General features: G+C 32.1%; 2 protein-coding genes across 3 annotated transcripts; one reads left to right on the top strand and one right to left on the bottom strand.

Annotated features, from left to right (window-relative positions):
• Positions 1-53: 53 nt before the first annotated feature.
• Positions 54-2,709, bottom strand: LOC105279259 (ATP synthase subunit e, mitochondrial). Its single transcript, XM_011338911.3, has 3 exons — positions 2,571-2,709; positions 660-816; positions 54-262 (listed from the first exon to the last, which is right to left on the bottom strand). The coding sequence occupies exons 1-3, from the start codon at positions 2,622-2,624 to the stop codon at positions 213-215; spliced, it is 261 nt and encodes an 86-aa protein (XP_011337213.1). The 5' UTR covers positions 2,625-2,709; the 3' UTR covers positions 54-212.
• A 108-nt stretch (positions 2,710-2,817) lies between these two features.
• LOC105279258 (glycerol-3-phosphate acyltransferase 3) lies at positions 2,818-19,030 on the top strand. 2 transcript variants are annotated; one of them, XM_011338908.3, is made up of 9 exons: positions 2,818-2,998; positions 13,711-13,995; positions 14,114-14,251; positions 14,361-14,495; positions 14,822-15,058; positions 16,307-16,422; positions 16,502-16,643; positions 16,749-16,957; positions 17,080-19,030. In XM_011338908.3, the coding sequence occupies exons 1-9, from the start codon at positions 2,846-2,848 to the stop codon at positions 17,165-17,167; spliced, it is 1,503 nt and encodes a 500-aa protein (XP_011337210.1). In that variant the 5' UTR covers positions 2,818-2,845; the 3' UTR covers positions 17,168-19,030. The 2 variants fall into 2 exon arrangements, with proteins under 2 accessions (XP_011337210.1, XP_011337212.1); XM_011338910.3 differs by lacking the exon at positions 14,822-15,058 and adding an exon at positions 15,567-15,800 and having other exon boundaries at positions 2,846-2,998.
• Positions 19,031-19,169: the final 139 nt, after the last annotated feature.

The following is a 19,169-nucleotide window of genomic DNA, read 5'->3' as shown; positions in this document are numbered from 1 at the left end:
TAAAAAACCATGCATTCTATTTTAAGTGTAACTTGTAAATCATGTATAATTCATAATCTTCATAGAGATTTTATTTAATATTTTTGTACAATGTAGATTTTATTGTATGACATAATGCTGTCAGGATACATCGACTAGTTGTACAGATGCAAATAAATCAATCGAACAATAACTCATGAATAAATTTACTAGTAACGTCAAACAGGTAGGGCTTATGTCTTTTTGGATGGTGTCATCAACTCTTCCAGCATTTTGTCTTCCGCTGAAAAAAAAGATTGACAGTTATGAAACATATAATTAAAATATAATATAATTAAACATATTCAAATATTTATGATGATATTATTTATATAATGCAACACATACGTAATGTATTTCTGCGTCACATTTTAAATTAATATAAAAGTATTATTGTTGTAAGAAAATTTTGCACAAAATACTTTATCACCCTTTGAAAATTATCAAGGAAGAAGCATACATCTCAGATTAACATAAAAATTTATAATCAAAGACATTTAATGTTTTAATGATTTACTATTTATGTTCCAAATTTAATATAAAGTATGTAATTATTTGTATAAAACAGTTAACATTCTTGATAAGGCATCACATATTAATATATATTTTTAGGCACGTGCTTAACCAATCAAATATTTTACCTATTTTAGCAAGTCTCTTTTCTTCAGCTAGCTTGGCATCGCGCATAGGTTTAAGTCTCAACTCCTCTTCTCTGCGTGCATTTTCTCTTTTACTGTATCTCCTATGATGGAACGCACCATAAGCAATTCCAGTAACAAGTAAACTCCAACGGCAAAACTGTAATAAAAATATGTGCATTTAAGAAACCGATTCTTTGATACATGATATTTTATATGTAAAGATATATGTAATGATATATTGTACATATATATATAATATGCTCAGATTTATTTTGTATCAAGAAAATCATTCTATTGGGTCGTCCGGAAAGTTCGTGCCGATTTTTAATAGATGGCGTTGGAACATGTCTGAATATATCAATGTTATTGAAAACATACGAGTTATATACATATGCTTAAAGGTGACATTTAACGCATCTTTAGGAAAAAAGTTGTTTCAGATAAATTGATTCGTGTCAGTTTTGTACTCTTTTGAAGATGGAAGAAAACAAAGAACATTTTAGACACTTGATGCTTTTCTATTACCGGAAAGGCAAAAATGCCTCACAAGCAACAAATTCGATATGTTCTGTTTACGGAGAGGCGCTTTAGCTGGAAGAACCGTACGTAAGTGGTTCGCTAAGTTTAGAGCTGGTGATTTTAACCTTAAAGACCAAGAACGCTCGGGCAGACCCTCTACTACTGATGATGACCAAATCAAGACACTGATCGAGAATAACCCGCGCTACACGACACGCGAATTAGCAGAGATACTGAAAATATCGAAAACCACTGTCCACGATCATGTAGTGAAGCTTGGTTACGTAAGTCGCTATGATGTATGGGTTCCGCATAATTTGGCCGAAAAAAATTTAATGGATCGCATTTCCATCTGCGACTCGCTGTACAAGCACAACGAAAACGTACCATTTTTGAAGCAATTAGTGACGGGTGACGAAAAATGGATCATTTACAACAATGTAGAACGAAAAAGATCCTGGGGTAAGCGAAATGAACCAGCATTAACCACTTCGAAAGCCGGCCTTCATCCAAAAAAAGTCATGCTCTGTGTCTGGTGGGATTGGAAAGGAATCCTATATTATGAGCTCCTACCACACAACCAAACGATAAATGCAGATAAGTACTGCTTGCAACTGGACGAATTAAAGACAGCGATTCAGGAAAAACGTCCAGAATTAGCTAATAGGAAGGGCGTCGTGTTCCATCAGGACAATGCCAGACCTCATGTTTCTTTGACTACCCGACAAAAATTGTTGGAGTTTGGCTGGGATGTGCTACCTTACCCACCGTATTCACCAGACATTGCACCTTCAGACTTTCACTTATTTAGGTCTTTGCAAAATTCTCTTAGCGGCAAGAACTTCAACTCTTTGATCGACATAAAAAACCACCTTGAGGAGTTTTTCGCCGAGAAACCTAAGAAGTTCTGGGAGAATGGAATCTTCCAGTTGCGTGAAAGATGGACAAAGGTTGTGAAACAAAACGGTGCATACATAAGTCAATAAATAGTTATCGACATAAAAAAATGTTGCCTTTGAATTTTCCTTCAAAATCGGCACGAACTTTCCGGACGACCCAATACATTTTGCAAGTATTCTAGCTGCTGTGTTAAAACATTTTCGAACTATTCAAGGTTAGAAAATTGGAGATTATTTTAAATAAAGATCTTTTCCTTGCAATTTCAAGAACAACACGTATCAATAAGACACAATCATCTTTTATTCATAATTATTAATCCCACATACTCTCTGGCACTAGTGGAAAACTTATGTAATAAAATCAATTCGACTGACGGGAGAGGTTAAAATTTTACATTATCTGGAAAATGTAGCTTGTTACATAATAATACGTATCAAGATGATACGTGATGAAATAGAGGAAGAAAATATTTTGTAAAGTTGCTTGTTTTACCTTGATGAAAGGAGAAACTCGCAAAGGTCTCGGATTTAACTCGGCGGTCGACATCTTGTTCGCAAATAAGGACTGTCGACAACTGTCGACTTCTCTGGCTTATCGATGCTGACTATCTCACAGCCAATCAGATTTGTTCTCTTGCTTCTCACTCGCGAGTACTGCTCGCCCGTTGGAATGCGCACTTAACGGTACCCCCACTTACTTCCTTACCGTGCTCCGTCGTTCATAGACGAAAAGAGGCCCGGTGCACCGAATCCTCGGCAGTAAGCAAGATGGCGTCGTTGTGGACGGTGGTCTCGTTCGCGTTTTCCTTGATGATGACACCTTTCCTCATGCTACTGCTGGTGATTATATTCCTCGCATCAATCGGCAAGTCCCTCGGCGTACGCAGGTTGTACATCAAGCTGCTGCTGGCCCTGTTCGAGGTGAGTGTGCGAATTTGCGTGTTCCTCTGTCGAGTTCCCCGTGATTAACCGGCACGTTCCCAGAGCACTTCCTTCGTCCTAGCGGTGATGCAAATCGCGTCTCTCGTGACGTCGAGAGGAACGTCATGCGGTCGTGCCCCGACCTTACGGATGAAATTGTCGGCCGTCATCTCTCACCGGAAGAACCATTTCCTGTAGATTCGCACCTAAAGCACGTGCGTCGGGAAATGTATATTTCGCGTATCGAGTAATTCCTTTCACGTATATATGTACAATATCGATAACCGCCTTTTTCGGTAATGAAGTGCAATAACAGCTGATCTGCCAATCGATGGGAGCAAGATCGTCTTTCGGGGTCTCGTAAACTTTTTGATTATTGCGACAGCGAAGTGAGATTCTCGCTTATCGTTCATCGATACGGATTCGAATTAAATTGCTGCTTTAGTTTCAAACGCGGTTAATTAAATGCGCGAGACGGTTAATTTTTTATGCATCGTATGTAAAACTTTAGACACCGCGAATTTCAAGCACGAGTTACGAGGAGTATTTCTTTCTGTGAAACGGTTTTTTTATGTTAATGAACGTTTTTCGCGATGTTATATAAATGTAGTTTTTGTTTAGATGAGAAAAATCGGTACTGTGAAATAATATCTAACTTTGCTTGAATATCTGATTGCAGAGCATTAATGCTAATGGTAATGATAATAATGGTAATGACTGGATCTAAATCTTGATGAAGCAATTACAATTTTATCTATTAAAATGGATGTAATGAAAGATATTTTCGATAAACTGAAAATACTGGATGCAGAAAGATATTTTTGTGTTTTATATCAAAGAAAGATATTGCGCGATAACATTCGCAGAAAAGGTTATCTTGGAATTTTATTTTAAATTTATGTATAACTGTAATCCACGTAAAATAATCTTAAAATAAGATTATGAGATCTGAATATTTATAAAACTTGAATTGCGTGGTGTTTATGATTGTCTTAAGTTTCTACTTGAAATTATGCTGTGCATCATGATTGTATTCAGCGACTTCCTGGCGTTACGCGCATGATAATTGAGTGAACAAAGCAATTATTAACAAAATTTATTTTAAGAATGACCTTTGCTGAAACTGGTTTTATGGGAGTAAATAAGTAACCTAGACTGTGTTGTGAATAATACATAACATCTAGTAACTATTTAATTTTATGTATATATAAGACTCATATATGTATATATAAAAATTAGTGGTTTTTGTTGAAAACTATAATCTTCTCTATATATTATTTTTTAAAACGATATAACTTTAAAAGTTAGGACTTATAGTAATAAGTTATTTTAATAATTTAATAATTGAATCAATGTGCTTCAAGATTAAAGATGGTATCTTTTAATTATATGTAACATCCTTATAAAATCTAGGAAAATTAATTTATTTACTTTAAAATGCAAATTTTTGGGGAACTTGGCAATTATTAGGCATTAGCGAGAACATAACGCAGCAAAATCATGTTACCTTCGACAAACGAGTTTGATGAATATTATTATCATACATTACATTATACTTTGACTTGTAAAGGCTCACCTATTCGAAAAACACTTGGATATGCATGCATCGTGTGTCATCAACAGTACTTAGTACTTCCGGTATAAATAAGATCACAATTGCTTAAAATGTATCGTTTAAAATAGTTATCGTTATATAAAAGAATTGATGTTCTTTTTTTCATCGCGAATTCGATATAAATTGTAATTATATAATTTTATGTATATTCTGTATATAAACACACACACACATACACAAAATGGTTCAACATATAAAAGTTATTAAAATAATATGTTACTATCTTGTAATGTCTATCTTGTATGTTACTATCTTCTAATGTCTCTATCTTGTTGTTATAATTAAAACTTATTGAGTTACACAGTTAAACATTCCGCAAGGTCTAATCGAAATGTTTTGAACGCTATAAGAAAGCGTGACTTATTTCGCAATTCTAATGATTCCATTGCGATTTATCATTCATAATACTATTCATAATAATTTAATTAACTTTTTTCGTTTAACGTGTGTCGTAACTTAGGCGATTAGATACAAAAAGTTTTGTGTCACGACGCATACACATGATATTTAATGATAAGAGGACTCATGCCTGTGACTTTCCGATACTGCTTGTAAAGACAAATCATATCCTAAAAATCTTGAACTTTAAATTAAACTCTTACAATGTAACATCAAAAGTAAAAGGAAGTTACGTATATTTATAATTTCTGTTTATGGAAATAATTTTGCGTTAGTATTCTGCTTCGTTCGATAAGACTGATTTGTAAAGAAGAATATATATAGATACTTTGCTACTCTTTCAAGGGTGATATATCATGTAGATATGTGCGACAGATACACATCATACGTCATTGGAATCGTTAAACAACTTCGAAAGTAAAAACCTAGTTAGTTTGAAACTTAAGACATACTAGGTACATGTGTGATATACAGAATTGTTTTGTTTCTTTTTAAATAATATAGATATATAATTAATATGAAGAGTTTTGTCACATTTTAAACGTTCGTTCGAATTCAGGAGCAATCTGTGATATTGTATTAAGAGAGAACGTTATTTAATTTATCGAAATGAAGTTAATGATATTTGTTTAAACTTATTAAACTTACAAAGCGTGTAAAAATGTCTCTTGTATTATTACACTTCATTGTTTTTTTTTAATTACCTAAATATACTCGAAGATTTAAAAATAATCTCTCAGAACAAAGAAAAATACTGGAGTATTCCATGCATTCTGCACAAATAAATATGATTGCCAATATGCGAACAACATCTGAATAATCAATGTGCGTATCTTCCTTATATAAAGAGAAATAATGGTTCTTATCATGCATGACGATCAGAGCAATGCTCGGTGTTGTTTATTCAGTCTTATTCTGCAAGATTTTCTTTATCAGATATTTTTATTTGAGAAAAACAGTGATATGATTTCCATCTTGAAATCCACGTAAATGTTGATTTTAACAAATTTATTTTCGAAGTTTGTCTTGAAAAACGTTACTTATAATCATGAAATTATCACTGTCGATATTATTTAGCAAAATACTTATGTTTTTATGTTCAGCTGTTTTTAATATTACATATTCTTATTTTTTACTTTACCGTTTTGCAACCAATAGATATTTATATATTTTCATAGCAACTAGAAATAAAATAAAAATTAAAATATTACACTCGCATTGCTACAATAATATTTACTTAAATTTATTTGAAGTGTCAAGCAATACATTATTTTACTTTGAAGGAAAACAAATTAAAATTGAAATAAGTTTCCATTGAATTCTAATGAATTTAAATTAACAACGTGACTATTTCTTGGATTATTATTCATAGCTGAAGTACACATTACACATAGTGTTGCCAAAAATAGAACTACTATTTTGGTTTGTTAAATCTATGCACAAATCTACACAAGCATCCTGTTTTGATCTATAGAATGCACATATAAGTGCATGCAACCTAGATTTGCCTAGGCTCTTGTGTTTTCTATCATTGATCAATACAATTTATTGTCTGACTTGCAAAACATCAAATGACCCGTTAGACCTAGTTCAAAATCTATTGCAATCACGAAATGTGAAAACATTGTTGCGTAAGATATATTGGGTCGTCCGGAAAGTTCGTGCCGATTTTGAAGGAAAATTCAAAGGCAACATTTTTTTATGTCGATAAATATTTATTGACTTATGTATGCACCGTTTTGTTTCACAACTTTTGTCCATCTTTCACGCAACTGGAAGATTTCATTCTCCCAGAACTTCTTAGGTTTCTCGGCGAAAAACTCCTCAAGGTGGTTTTTTATGTCGATCAAAGAGTTGAAGTTCTTGCCGCTAAGAGAATTTTGCACAGACCTAAATAAGTGAAAGTCTGAAGGTGCAATGTCTGGTGAATACGGTGGGTGAGGTAGCACATCCCAGCCAAACTCCAACAATTTTTGTCGGGTAGTCAAAGAAACATGAGGTCTGGCATTGTCCTGATGGAACACGACGCCCTTCCTATTAGCTAATTCTGGACGTTTTTCCTGAATCGCTGTCTTTAATTCGTCCAGTTGCGAGCAGTACTTATCTGCATTTATCGTTTGGTTGTGTGGTAGGAGCTCATAATATAGGATTCCTTTCCAATCCCACCAGACACAGAGCATGACTTTTTTTGGATGAAGGCCAGCTTTCGGAGTGGTTAATGCTGGTTCATTTCGCTTACCCCAGGATCTTTTTCGTTCTACATTGTTGTAAATGATCCATTTTTCGTCACCCGTCACTAATTGCTTCAAAAATGGTACGTTTTCGTTGCGTTTGTACAGCGAGTCGCAGATGGAAATGCGATCCATTAAATTTTTTTCGGCCAAATTATGCGGAACCCATATATCATAGCGACTTACATAACCAAGCTCGTGGACAGTGGTTTTCGATATTTTCAGTATCTCTGCTAATTCGCGTGTCGTGTAGCGCGGGTTATTCTCGATCAGTGTCTTAATTTGGTCATCATCAGTAGTAGAGGGTCTGCCCGAGCGTTCTTGGTCTTTAAGGTTAAAATCACCAGCTCTAAACTTAGCGAACCACTTACGTACGGTTCTTTCAGCTAAAACGCCTTCTCCGTAAACAGAACATACCGAATTTGTTGCTTGTGAGGCAGTTTTGCCTTTCCGGTAATAGAAAAGCATCAAGTGTCTAAAATATTCTTTGTTTTCTTCCATCTTCAAAAGAGTACAAAACTGACACGAATCAATTTATCTGAAACAACTTTTTTCCTAAAGATGCGTTGAAATGTCACCTTTAAGCATATGTATATAAATCGTATGTTTTCAATAACATTGATATATTTAGACATGTTCCAACGCCATCTATTAAAAATCGGCACGAACTTTCCGGACGACCCAATACTTACGAAATAATTTTATTTTGAAAAAATTATTTTATTTGCCCATGTTGTATAGAATTATGTTAATATTTCTTTTTCTTTAAATGAAGCAAAGCTATAATTGCAACATAATGTAAGCATTTATATATATATATATATGTACACACACACACACACACACACACACACACACACACACACACACACACACACAATTTAAATATAAAAAAATGTGCACGAAGATATATTGTGACATGATTGATTTGAGACAATTCATGGAGGAAAAAAAGTCGAGCATCTATCAAAAGTTTTATCTGTATTTAATATATTTCCTTTTTAGATTTTTGATCACTTTGAGGAAATCTTTAGAGATGTGGTAATGGTAGATAAGATGACAGCTGATATCTTATAAGAATGATAATAATCTGTACAAAGTTCATTCAGCAGAACAGAGATTCACGTAATTAAATATGGTCTATCTGTATGGTCGATTGTTCGAGTACTTGATCACTCGAACATTCATTTTTATTGTTAACTGAGCTAAACAGCCAATATAGCTTATGTTGAAATCAAAATTTATTATTCTGTAATTTATTGTTATAGATAGATTATTGTATAATTGAAAAAAACTGCTTCGTTTATCAATTTATTTTCAAAAAATAGCATTGATTATTATAAACTCATATACACTGATATATAATAAAACTGTCGTCAATAATAGTTCATGTTAACATTGATAATTTTACGATAATCATACTAATGCAATCTATTATTACGAAAATATTATTGTAGACTTCGTGCACCGTGATCTCTGTTTGCGAGCAAAGGTTGAATACTTTGTTATAACAGTAGAGTCTTGAAAGGTAGATGTATTGAAAAACATTAAAGGTGTGCTAAAAGATTTATTATTTCTTTTAATCGCACATTGTCTAATAATATCCATTGTTTGACACTTTCTTAAAGAAATGTTTTTACTGTGTAAAACTGTAGATAAAACCTGAAACAAAACTTGAATGTTAATAAGATTAAGAACAACGTAAGCAGTAATTTTCACTGTCGAAAGCGCATAATAATTGCGCATTGCCATAAGATTAAATTGAAGGTTTTTAAGACAACCTATTTACGTTACTTTCTAAAATATTTTATCAAACTTTTTTTGCATTTTTATACATAAATTTTCATGTAAGTGATAACTTATTTCAATTGTTAAATTGAAGATGTTGCAAAATTAAATTAATTCTTATTTATAATATTATTTTCCTTAATATGCGATTCTTTATATATCTAAATATAATTATTTATATTTATGTTGCAACATAAATTCATGTATATGATTAAGTAACATAAATATGTTAGTTTCTGATATCGTGACAAGAAATGTCCAGTAATATATCTAATATATAAATTTTATTCTGCGCAAGTTCGCAGCATCATAGCAATTACGAATCGTTCGGATTTCCGTTTTCGAACGTCAGTGAGAGGGTACCTGCAATTTCTCTTGGGAGAAAGTTCGTGGACACATTATTATCGCGTGATTCGAATGCTCTCTCGCACGTTAGCGTCACGTGCTGCTCGTCATCAAATGCAATATCGATGCTGCACTTCGCGCTTTGAAACGCGTGAAACATCGATTAGCATTCCGATAATCTGTAATTTGTATCATTCTTTTTATAGAATGTGGACGTGCGGTTTATGTAACTAAACAAGTATAAAATGTACTTTACTATGTAGAATATATGTTGGAATATCGTAAATTGCTATATATAGAATACATATTATAATATTATAAATTATTATTATAATATCTTTAAAAAAAGTAACGACCGCAAGAATATCTTTTTCTTTTTTTATCCCTTATTATTTTTATCCTTTATTTATTACGCAATTGTTTTTTAAAACGATATACGAAGTTCTTTCCTGGTTAAGATATTTATTCCTAAACTGATGTGATAGTTTAATCTACATGGAATCTTAACAAACGTTATCGCATTATATATGTGTGATACCGACCTGTTACATACCCGTGACACGTGGTAGCAGAAACCTTAATATGAGAAGTGAACAAGCAACATGTCAGTCACTGTAATGAATTTATTTTAGATAATGGCTCTAAGATTTCAATCACTGACACTGCAACATGCAAGAACTTCCGCTCATGAAATCATGTTACGGAAAAAGTACGGAGATTTTTGTATAATTCATTTATGCTTATTATGCAATATGCTTTTGAATTACAATTTAAGTTAATAGATAATCTCATGAATCCGAGCTTTTTTCATGGATGATATGAAGATAATTTACACTTATAATTATAATTCTAAATGTGAAACGGATGCGATATTTTTTCAGGAATCTGGCATTTTCTCAAGAGTTCTAGATAAAGTTGCAAAAGTGTCATCAATAAAGTCATGGTACAAAACAATCTTATGTTTGAAACATAAGAAGTTATTACCAATTTTCACATAAACAGAAACGTGAGTTTGGCGCTTTATGCTCTCTCTTCTGGACTATTATTTTTCACATTTAATTGCCAAAATTATTTCCAAAATGTATCAAGAGCAACAACATTCCTTGACCAAGAGCCAACACTATCGATTATATCACAATTCTAAAAATGGCTTGCTACTCAGATGTTGATCATTTTGAGATATCGTATATATGATCTCAGTATCGAGATTATTTTATGTAACAAAGGTGAAATATTATTTCACTTTAGATATCTTGTTGACACAATTAATTGGACAATTTACATTACTTAAAAATTAATTCAAAAGCTATGTCTGCAATATTCTGTAAAGAATATTTTTCTTGTTTTATTTTTTTTACAAATTTTTATACCTAATAATTTCGGTTGCAGAGTAATTCTAATAACAATTTATATAAATCAAATATATAGTTTTAAGAGAGAAAATTTTTGCGCAATTTATGTTGAAAAACTTTATCTTTTAATCCTTGAAACATGTATGATTAAAAATAGAGTATCGATCTTACTGAAAAAAGTTACAAAAAAGTGTTTAATTATTAATAATATGTAAATACAAGCTTAAACTTGTATTTAATGTTTATATTTATATATTTTAAATTGATTTGTTAATTAATAGGGATTTATTATCTACCATTTTATATTATTTTTATAATGATTATCGATAAAACTGTCACTATGTTGATAGTTGTTTTCGCGTAGCTGTCGTATAGAAAACATATTACACATTTATACATGACTGTCAAGACTGGCGTCATACCAATAAATGCAACGTCATAGCAAGTTATAGAGTAAAATATCCAACGTTGCTTAACGTTCATCAATTTAACATGCAGAATTGTACCCACTAATAGATCTGAATTTTAAAAATACAATTGAAATCAATAATATATGTTTTAAACCAAAGATTATATTTTCTAATTCAAATCATGTGGATTGAGATCACATACAATTTCAAAATTGTAATATCAAATAAATACAAAATTAATACAAAATTAAAATATCAAGTTGCAATGTTCTTGCATGCAAATTTAAAAAGATGCGAAGAATCTAAGTATAGATTTTCATTTTATGATTCATTTTATGTTATAATCTATATTAATAATATTGATTTATAATATTAATTTGTAGCAGTTTAAAACATGATTATTAATAATTTCTGAGCAGTATAGACAAATGGATTTACGCGACATAAATTTATCCGGTGCGGATGCACCGAACAAGCGTCAGTTCAATGAACGTAGGAAGTAAAGGTAATTTGCTATATCTGCATCGGATGAATTAATGCATTGTGATGCACTCGTATTGACACAATTTACATTAAGTGCATTTCATATAAAATACATTTAAGAAATGTTCGTGTTAAAATCAATGTCTTTTTTTATTTAAGGAACTAAACTAAAATGTATTATAGAATAAAAATTAAATAGTTTATGTATGAGAAAAAATCAGTAAGAAGACGTTTTCTTATAAAAAAAACAATTTTTATACAAATTATGTAAATATCCTTATTGAAATAAAATCTTGTTGCGCCTAAGTTAAAGTATCGGTATTTCTAAATTCTTCACAGAAATTATGTAAATATGTCTTTTTAATTAATATTCTGATATTAACTATTAAATTACGAATAATTTATAGATAGTTTAACTTTCAGGGTAATTAATTGATCACATTTCTATCGTAATGAAAATATCCGGGATAGTTTAACTTTCAGGGTAATTAACTATTAATTGATCACATTTCTATTGTATGAAAATATCCGGGTACTAAATATATCGCATTAAAGATAACGCTATGACTATTGATCGGAATAAACTGGAAATATTAACCATCCAAATGTCTGATACATCATCGCACGCGATGCCCATACGTTTTGGATTACTTTCTTTTGAAGTTTGCCCTCTTAATGCGTCATGGATCATCGCGAATGAACCTATTAAACCTTATAATCGATGAACAAAGATCAAAGTCTGTCAATGGAGCCATAGGACAATTATTAAATCCATTTTCCGGTGAGCACGTCCTCGTGCTGAATATATCTTCGTTCAAGAGTGCCGATCTTTGATAAGATACGCTATACATAAGAACATGTATAGATAGCATTGCGTGCATCTGTTTTCCTATTCTTTACAATAATGATGTATTTTCATATTATGCAACGTGCCGTGAAACGCCTTCTCGTTTCATTCCTCCTTGTATTATAGATTCTATAATAGCAAAATCATCTACCTCTCTGTACCGCGAATATCTATTTTTAAAATCAAATTCTAAGTGATTGTATCAATTTAGCAATTTATTTTTTCTCATTGAACTCAATACAAACTCGAACAAGCACCATCGTATAATCAGCCGAGCTCAGCCGAACTTGTTTGTGAGACAGAAAAGCTTCCTAAGGGATAATGCGTTCTCTGTCTCTCTATCGTCGTGCTATATAGTCTATTTGAATAGACAAATTAACTTTTCTATTAATAGACTATAGCACGATAAAGAGACATAGAATGCATGAGAAAGGTTTTTTGTCTCACGCACAAGCTCGGCTGGTTATACGGCGGTGCTCATTCCAGTTTGTATTGACTTCAATGCTTTTTCTATTGTTTGTTCATGTATATGATAATGCGAATATGTTTGTAAAATGTTGAGATTAAATGCTATGTTGTATCTTATGAAACTAGTAAATAGTAGTAATAAAAAAATTAATATTTTACTTTGTGATTATGTAATAAAATTACACAATCACAACACATTGGCATCTATTTGCGTATTATTAATCAAAAGGTGTAAGAAAAATAAATTTGTTTACTTATAAAAGCAGCTGTAATAATGTTGTTCGCATGTAAGCATTATTGCATATTTTTGCATTTAATACTAATATTTGAAAACACTTTTTTAATTAAAGTTAGGTATTTGAGTGTAACATGTATTCGTCCTGGTTATTTTAGTGTTTTTAATAATTAATATATGTTATTATTAAAAACACTAAAAAGACGGGATGAATATACGTTACAATATATATATTGATACTTTTTATACAACATTTTTAATAAAACATATAATATTTTCTTTATTTTTATACTACTTTGCAAACTCAAATCAGGTCTTACAAGAAATTTTGAGTAATGGAACAGGTTTTCTAAGATAAATAAGATTTAAGAGAATAAAAGCATAGAGATCTTAATAACAGTCAAAAGAGAAAAGTTGTTCATTAACTTATGAAGTTATATCCGAAAATTATACTTTTTGCTAAGACCACAAATATTAAAAACGCAAATAATCGATGTAGTACACGTATTTTATAAACGGTCATGCTTATTATGTTACAGTATGGTAGACAAAACATTGAAAATGTAAAAAAGAGAAACGGTTCTCGAGATCCGGATAAGGATTCTGGCGTAGAAGAGGAATGCGAGTCTCCGGCAATCATGGAGAAGAATTTAACGGTAACATCGCCAAAGACGCAAAACGGATGTGTGGGTAATTCGGTGATAGCCAGATCGAAGGACTTAATTTTAGTCCCCGAGCCAGAAGCGCAAAATCATAAGAATCATATTGACGAATCGAAAGAACTCAAGAACAGTCACGAAACTTCAACAATTGACGACAAAGAGGTAAATTTATAAAAGGAGAACATAAAGTACTTTTTGTTATATTTTATGCATAATAAATTAATTATATTTTTCTTGGCTTTTAACATTCCCTGTTATTTGTTATTACTTGCTGCTTCAGGATGGCCTCAACGAGAAGAATTCTTTTGAGACGCTCAAAACCGGATTCGCGACAGTTTGCTTAGATTACATCAAATCGGGCGTCGAAGCTATTATAGAGGACGAAGTGACGTCACGCTTCGAAGCGGAGGAACTTAAGGTAATATTTTTTTGAATGAATGATATCTATCATTTAATAACTTACGATCGGTAAACGTTTTGAAGAAACTTATACTTTTTAAATAATGTTTTAATACATTTTTTTATAGAATTGGAATCTGTTAACACGGACAAATAGATACTACGAATTTATTTCCTGGAAGTTAACTTTTATATGGATGTTCGGATTCGTCATGCGCTATTGCTTCCTTCTACCGTTAAGGATATTTATTTGCTTCGTAGGAGTAAGTATATCAAGCATTTCCTATATTATATTTTATTATATAGCAGTTTTAAGAAAGAAGGAAATCTACAGCTGTTATAGTTATTATAGTTTTGCCTAAAGATACATATATAAAATATTGCATCTAAAATTAATTTTGGTTAATCAAATTTAAATCGTAAAAATTTAATTTTTGGTAAAGGACATGTACAATTTTTGCTGTTTACGCATTTTTAAATGCATTTCTTAAATTTATGTCATGGCAACGTTTATTAAGATACACACATATTGTGTATCAACGGAAATTAAAAAATTAGAAACATACGTACTAATGTCAAAGTTCCTTAGGTAATGTATCTCGTAGTCGTAACATCCTTAATTGGCTTTCTGCCGAACGGCCGCGTAAAACGTTGGGCGAACAACCAGGGCACCCTTATTTCGTTCAGGATAATGTCCCGTTCTATCTCGAGCGTAATCACGGTCCACAATCCAGAGTACAAACCAGGGAACGGAGGGATTTGCGTGTCAAATCATACGACTACTCTCGACGTCTGCATTTTGTCCACACAGACGACTTTCTCTTTGGTAATTAATATTGGTCGTGGACGAGATAATAAGCTGAGAAATTTAGGCGTGCTTAGTGATTGTGTTCAAATTTCCATCTGAGTGCCGAATGTATCTTTAACTCCTTGTGCTGCTTCCATCATGCTGCATTTTCGGGAATGAAACTCGAACATAGTAACATCTATGGAATTATAACATTTATAATTCATATCATGCGAGCTAAATGGGACAAGTATGCTGTTTTTTTTTTAAACAACGAACAGCAAACTTGTAAACAATTACGATAATACTTCATGTCCATCACGTAACAATGTGGGCGTAACAACGTGATTTCTCGGTTTCGATTCCCTTTCGTACGAAGAATAAGGTATCGAATGTTTATTGTTAGTATTACAGAAGTTTGTTGCGCATTACTGGGTAAATGTTACAGGTAACGTGTCCTGTAACTTTGGTTTACAGGTAGTACCTACCTCAGCAACGATTGAGAAGGAATCCCGCGTTTCTCAGGTGCAAAGCTTGTGGTTTACAGGTGATGTGGCTGACACTGTGCACTGCAGTGGTGGGCTACGTTCCCGAGGGTAGCTTCAAGCGGTGGCTGAACTACAAAGTCTCCATAATGTGCTTTGCTGTCTTATCCAGTGCTCTGTCTTCAGTCATCACCTACCATAATCCAGAAAATCGACCTGTCAGAGGCATATGTGTCGCTAATCACACATCTCCCATTGACGTACTTGTGCTCATGTGTGATAATTGTTATTCCTTGGTATGTTTTTCATACATGATTATCTTTACAGTTGCTTCTTGCAAATAATCGGATTTACGCTTTACATTAAAATTTCATGCGAATGGTCATCCTCTTACAGAGATCATTGTCAAAATAATGCTATTTTGTAACTGCGAAAAATTACATTTGCAACTTGGCGCTTCATAATTTGCCTCATAATACCTTTATTTTCGCTATAATAGATAGAATAGATATAATAGTAGAGTGTCTATTGGAAATCGTATGCTTTTCAAGTGCCCTGACTACAAATCCTTTGGAATATTTAACATCTACCTAATGATTATTAATATAGAAGATATTCTATTTTATCTCACATGATATATCTCATATTTAATAATATGATAGAAAAATAATTGTTATTTTTGAGATGACCAGCAGTAAGTCGTCATTTAAATAATTCAGAGGAAGTGTACGACTTCTAAAAGACAATATAAAATTTATTTTAAATGTAGATGAATTCATTTCATTTGCATTTCTTATTATAGATAGGTCAAAGGCACGGTGGCTTCTTGGGAATATTACAACGAGCTCTTGCTCGCGCTTCCCCACACATATGGTTCGAACGCTCCGAGGTCAAAGATAGAGAAGCGGTTGCGAGAAGGTATGATTATTCAAATGCAATATTATACCATTTTGTCACATTTCATGTCACTCAACATACAAAACTGTATTTTACGCAGATTAAAAGAACACGTATCAGATCCTACGAAACCACCAATACTCATATTTCCGGAGGGCACGTGCATCAATAATACGTCGGTTATGCAATTCAAGAAAGGCAGCTTCGAAGTGGATACTGTTATTTACCCAGTGGCCATAAAAGTAATTTCTTTTCTCTTGCATAGAATTTAATTTAAATTTTAAATGGCCTGTTCGTAATATTTCTCTGAGATATTTACATTTTAATTTTTTTTTATATGTGTTCAGTACGATCCGAGGTTCGGTGATGCATTTTGGAACAGCAGTCGATATTCAATGATACAATATTTATACATGATGATGTCGAGCTGGGCGATAGTCTGTGATGTGTGGTATCTTCCTCCGATGTACAAGAAGGAAGGTGAGAGTGCCATCGATTTTGCGAATCGAGTAAAATCTGTGATAGCGCGGCGAGGCGGCCTTGTCGACCTGCAGTGGTACGTTCGATGTTGATTTAAGAGGTTTCATCGAAAACAAAAGCTATATACCTATGGTTTTTTTATTACAATATATATGACAAATTAATTAATATTGATTTTTCTCGTTTCCCGGATGACAGGGACGGTCAACTGAAGAGGATGAAGCCGAAGAAGGAGTGGAGGGAAAAGCAGCAAGAAGAATTTAGTAAACGATTGAAAGTCGAATAAACAAATTCATCGTTTCTAGTCATAATCATTTTACAATACACACATCGCGTGATATTGTTTGTCTAAACAAGGTCACTTCATCCAATTGGCTCCGTTGGTACAGACTAATCTGTCATGCATTATCATATCAGAAAAATCTACGTCCCATCAGAGTTTCCCTCATTGTTTTACATGTAGGTATTTTCGCAAGTGTGACGGTTTGCACTTTTCTGGGATATTCCCAGAGATAAATATAACTGGCAATTATAAGATAATAATTCTGACGCCTGACGCCTAGTAATGCAATGTTATATATCTACACAGTTATATAAAGAAATTAATATATGTATAGATAAACGTAATTTAACGTTTTTAATGTAACTTGCAAAAACTTGTATTCCGCGCGGTTGATTTCTGCCCTTGAGATATCCAAAATTTCATTTGAAAAAGTGCAAACGTGATATTTGCTTAATTTTTAAGAGTAAAGTTCAATAATTATATATACGAAGGCATTACGAGTTTATTATTTATATGCAAAATATGTAATGTGTTAAAGCGTGTGATACTTTTTGCATGTATGAGTGTATGTAGCGTTAATGTAACCTTCCCGACTATTCTATCATACTGTGGAATTACCGGGGCGATTGGACGGTCGAACGATTCAGCCAGTGCATTAATTTTCTCTTACCCGTTACGCTAGTAAGGGAAAATCTTAATTTTCTTTTCGCTGCAGTTAAAGCAAACAATAAATATTTATTCATTTTTCTCTCATGAAAATTAATTAAGCGCTATAGCTATTCAGCACTCCAGATTATACCTGTACTCGCTTAGGAACACCGAATTACGTTATTTTTCTATTAAGATCGAATGGCACTTCGATATATTTTCTACTTTTATATTTCATATATCTATAGAATAAACGCGAAGCTTCGCGTTCTATTACGATGCATGTCAATATAACACATTGAACGAATAATACGCAGTTATGAATTTAATGTTAACGGAAAGAAAAACATTAATCTGTATAGTGACATATCTGTGAATCTGACGTTAGACTATGTTAAAAAAAATGCAAAAAGGGAAGATCAGATGTATAGATATCAAGAGATGTATTTTCTCACACTTCCAACCAAAGTTAAAACAGCAGGTTTAAAATAAGTGGTATTTTACTATCAATGGTATTAGTAATTTTAGAGTATTATCTATATTATTAACTTAATGAAGATGAGACACATGTACATCTATCTATGTTACATAATGTTTGTTGCACATTCCACAATTCGGCCTAATTGCTGTTAATTAAAAAACAAAACATGTATTTTGTAGCTTGTACCGACATTATAAAGAATCGATAAATTTGAACTACTTTAAATAATAAAGCTCAAAAGTAACTTCTACCTTTTTTTTCTAGAGCGCGTACGGACTTACAATTAAAAAGAGATAATTTAATAAGCTGTAGTTTATCATCGCCCTGTTAATTATATATTTTAAGCTTATTTACTGAGAACAATTGTGAAAATAAAAAGAAAGATAACATCGATTAACTGCATTATAGAAAATATTAATTAGGTAACGCCACACTTACCTGAAAATAAATCAATAAATTGAATTAGTTTCGGTCTTTACCGTAACTTATATGTTAATTATAAAATATATGTATATATATGTATATGAATATAAATGCATTGTTCTCTGTAAAGAGAGTCGAGTTTTTAATGTCGCTATGGTATTTTTGTAATATCATTGTGAAATTTCTTTTATAAGAAACACAATATGATATATTTAATATACTAAAATATATTTTTTCATAGCAAATAATTAGCGAATAATATAAGAGAAATGTAATTATTATGTCGTTTATATTAAAAAAAATATTTCTAAAACTATATAAAGTTAGTTCATTTTTTTGTAAGGAGAACTGATTTGTTACATAGAGAATGTATATATTTGTTAATGTTAACGCGAAAATAAAAATGCTCTATGATTTAATACTTCGAATGGCACTCATTTGGTGGTAAGGTTT

This window comes from Ooceraea biroi, chromosome 7 (genome assembly GCF_003672135.1).
Source record: "Ooceraea biroi isolate clonal line C1 chromosome 7, Obir_v5.4, whole genome shotgun sequence".
NCBI lineage: Eukaryota > Metazoa > Arthropoda > Insecta > Hymenoptera > Formicidae > Ooceraea > Ooceraea biroi.
The sequence above is the reverse complement of the archived record's forward strand: the minus strand, read 5'-3'. Positions and strand labels throughout refer to the sequence as shown.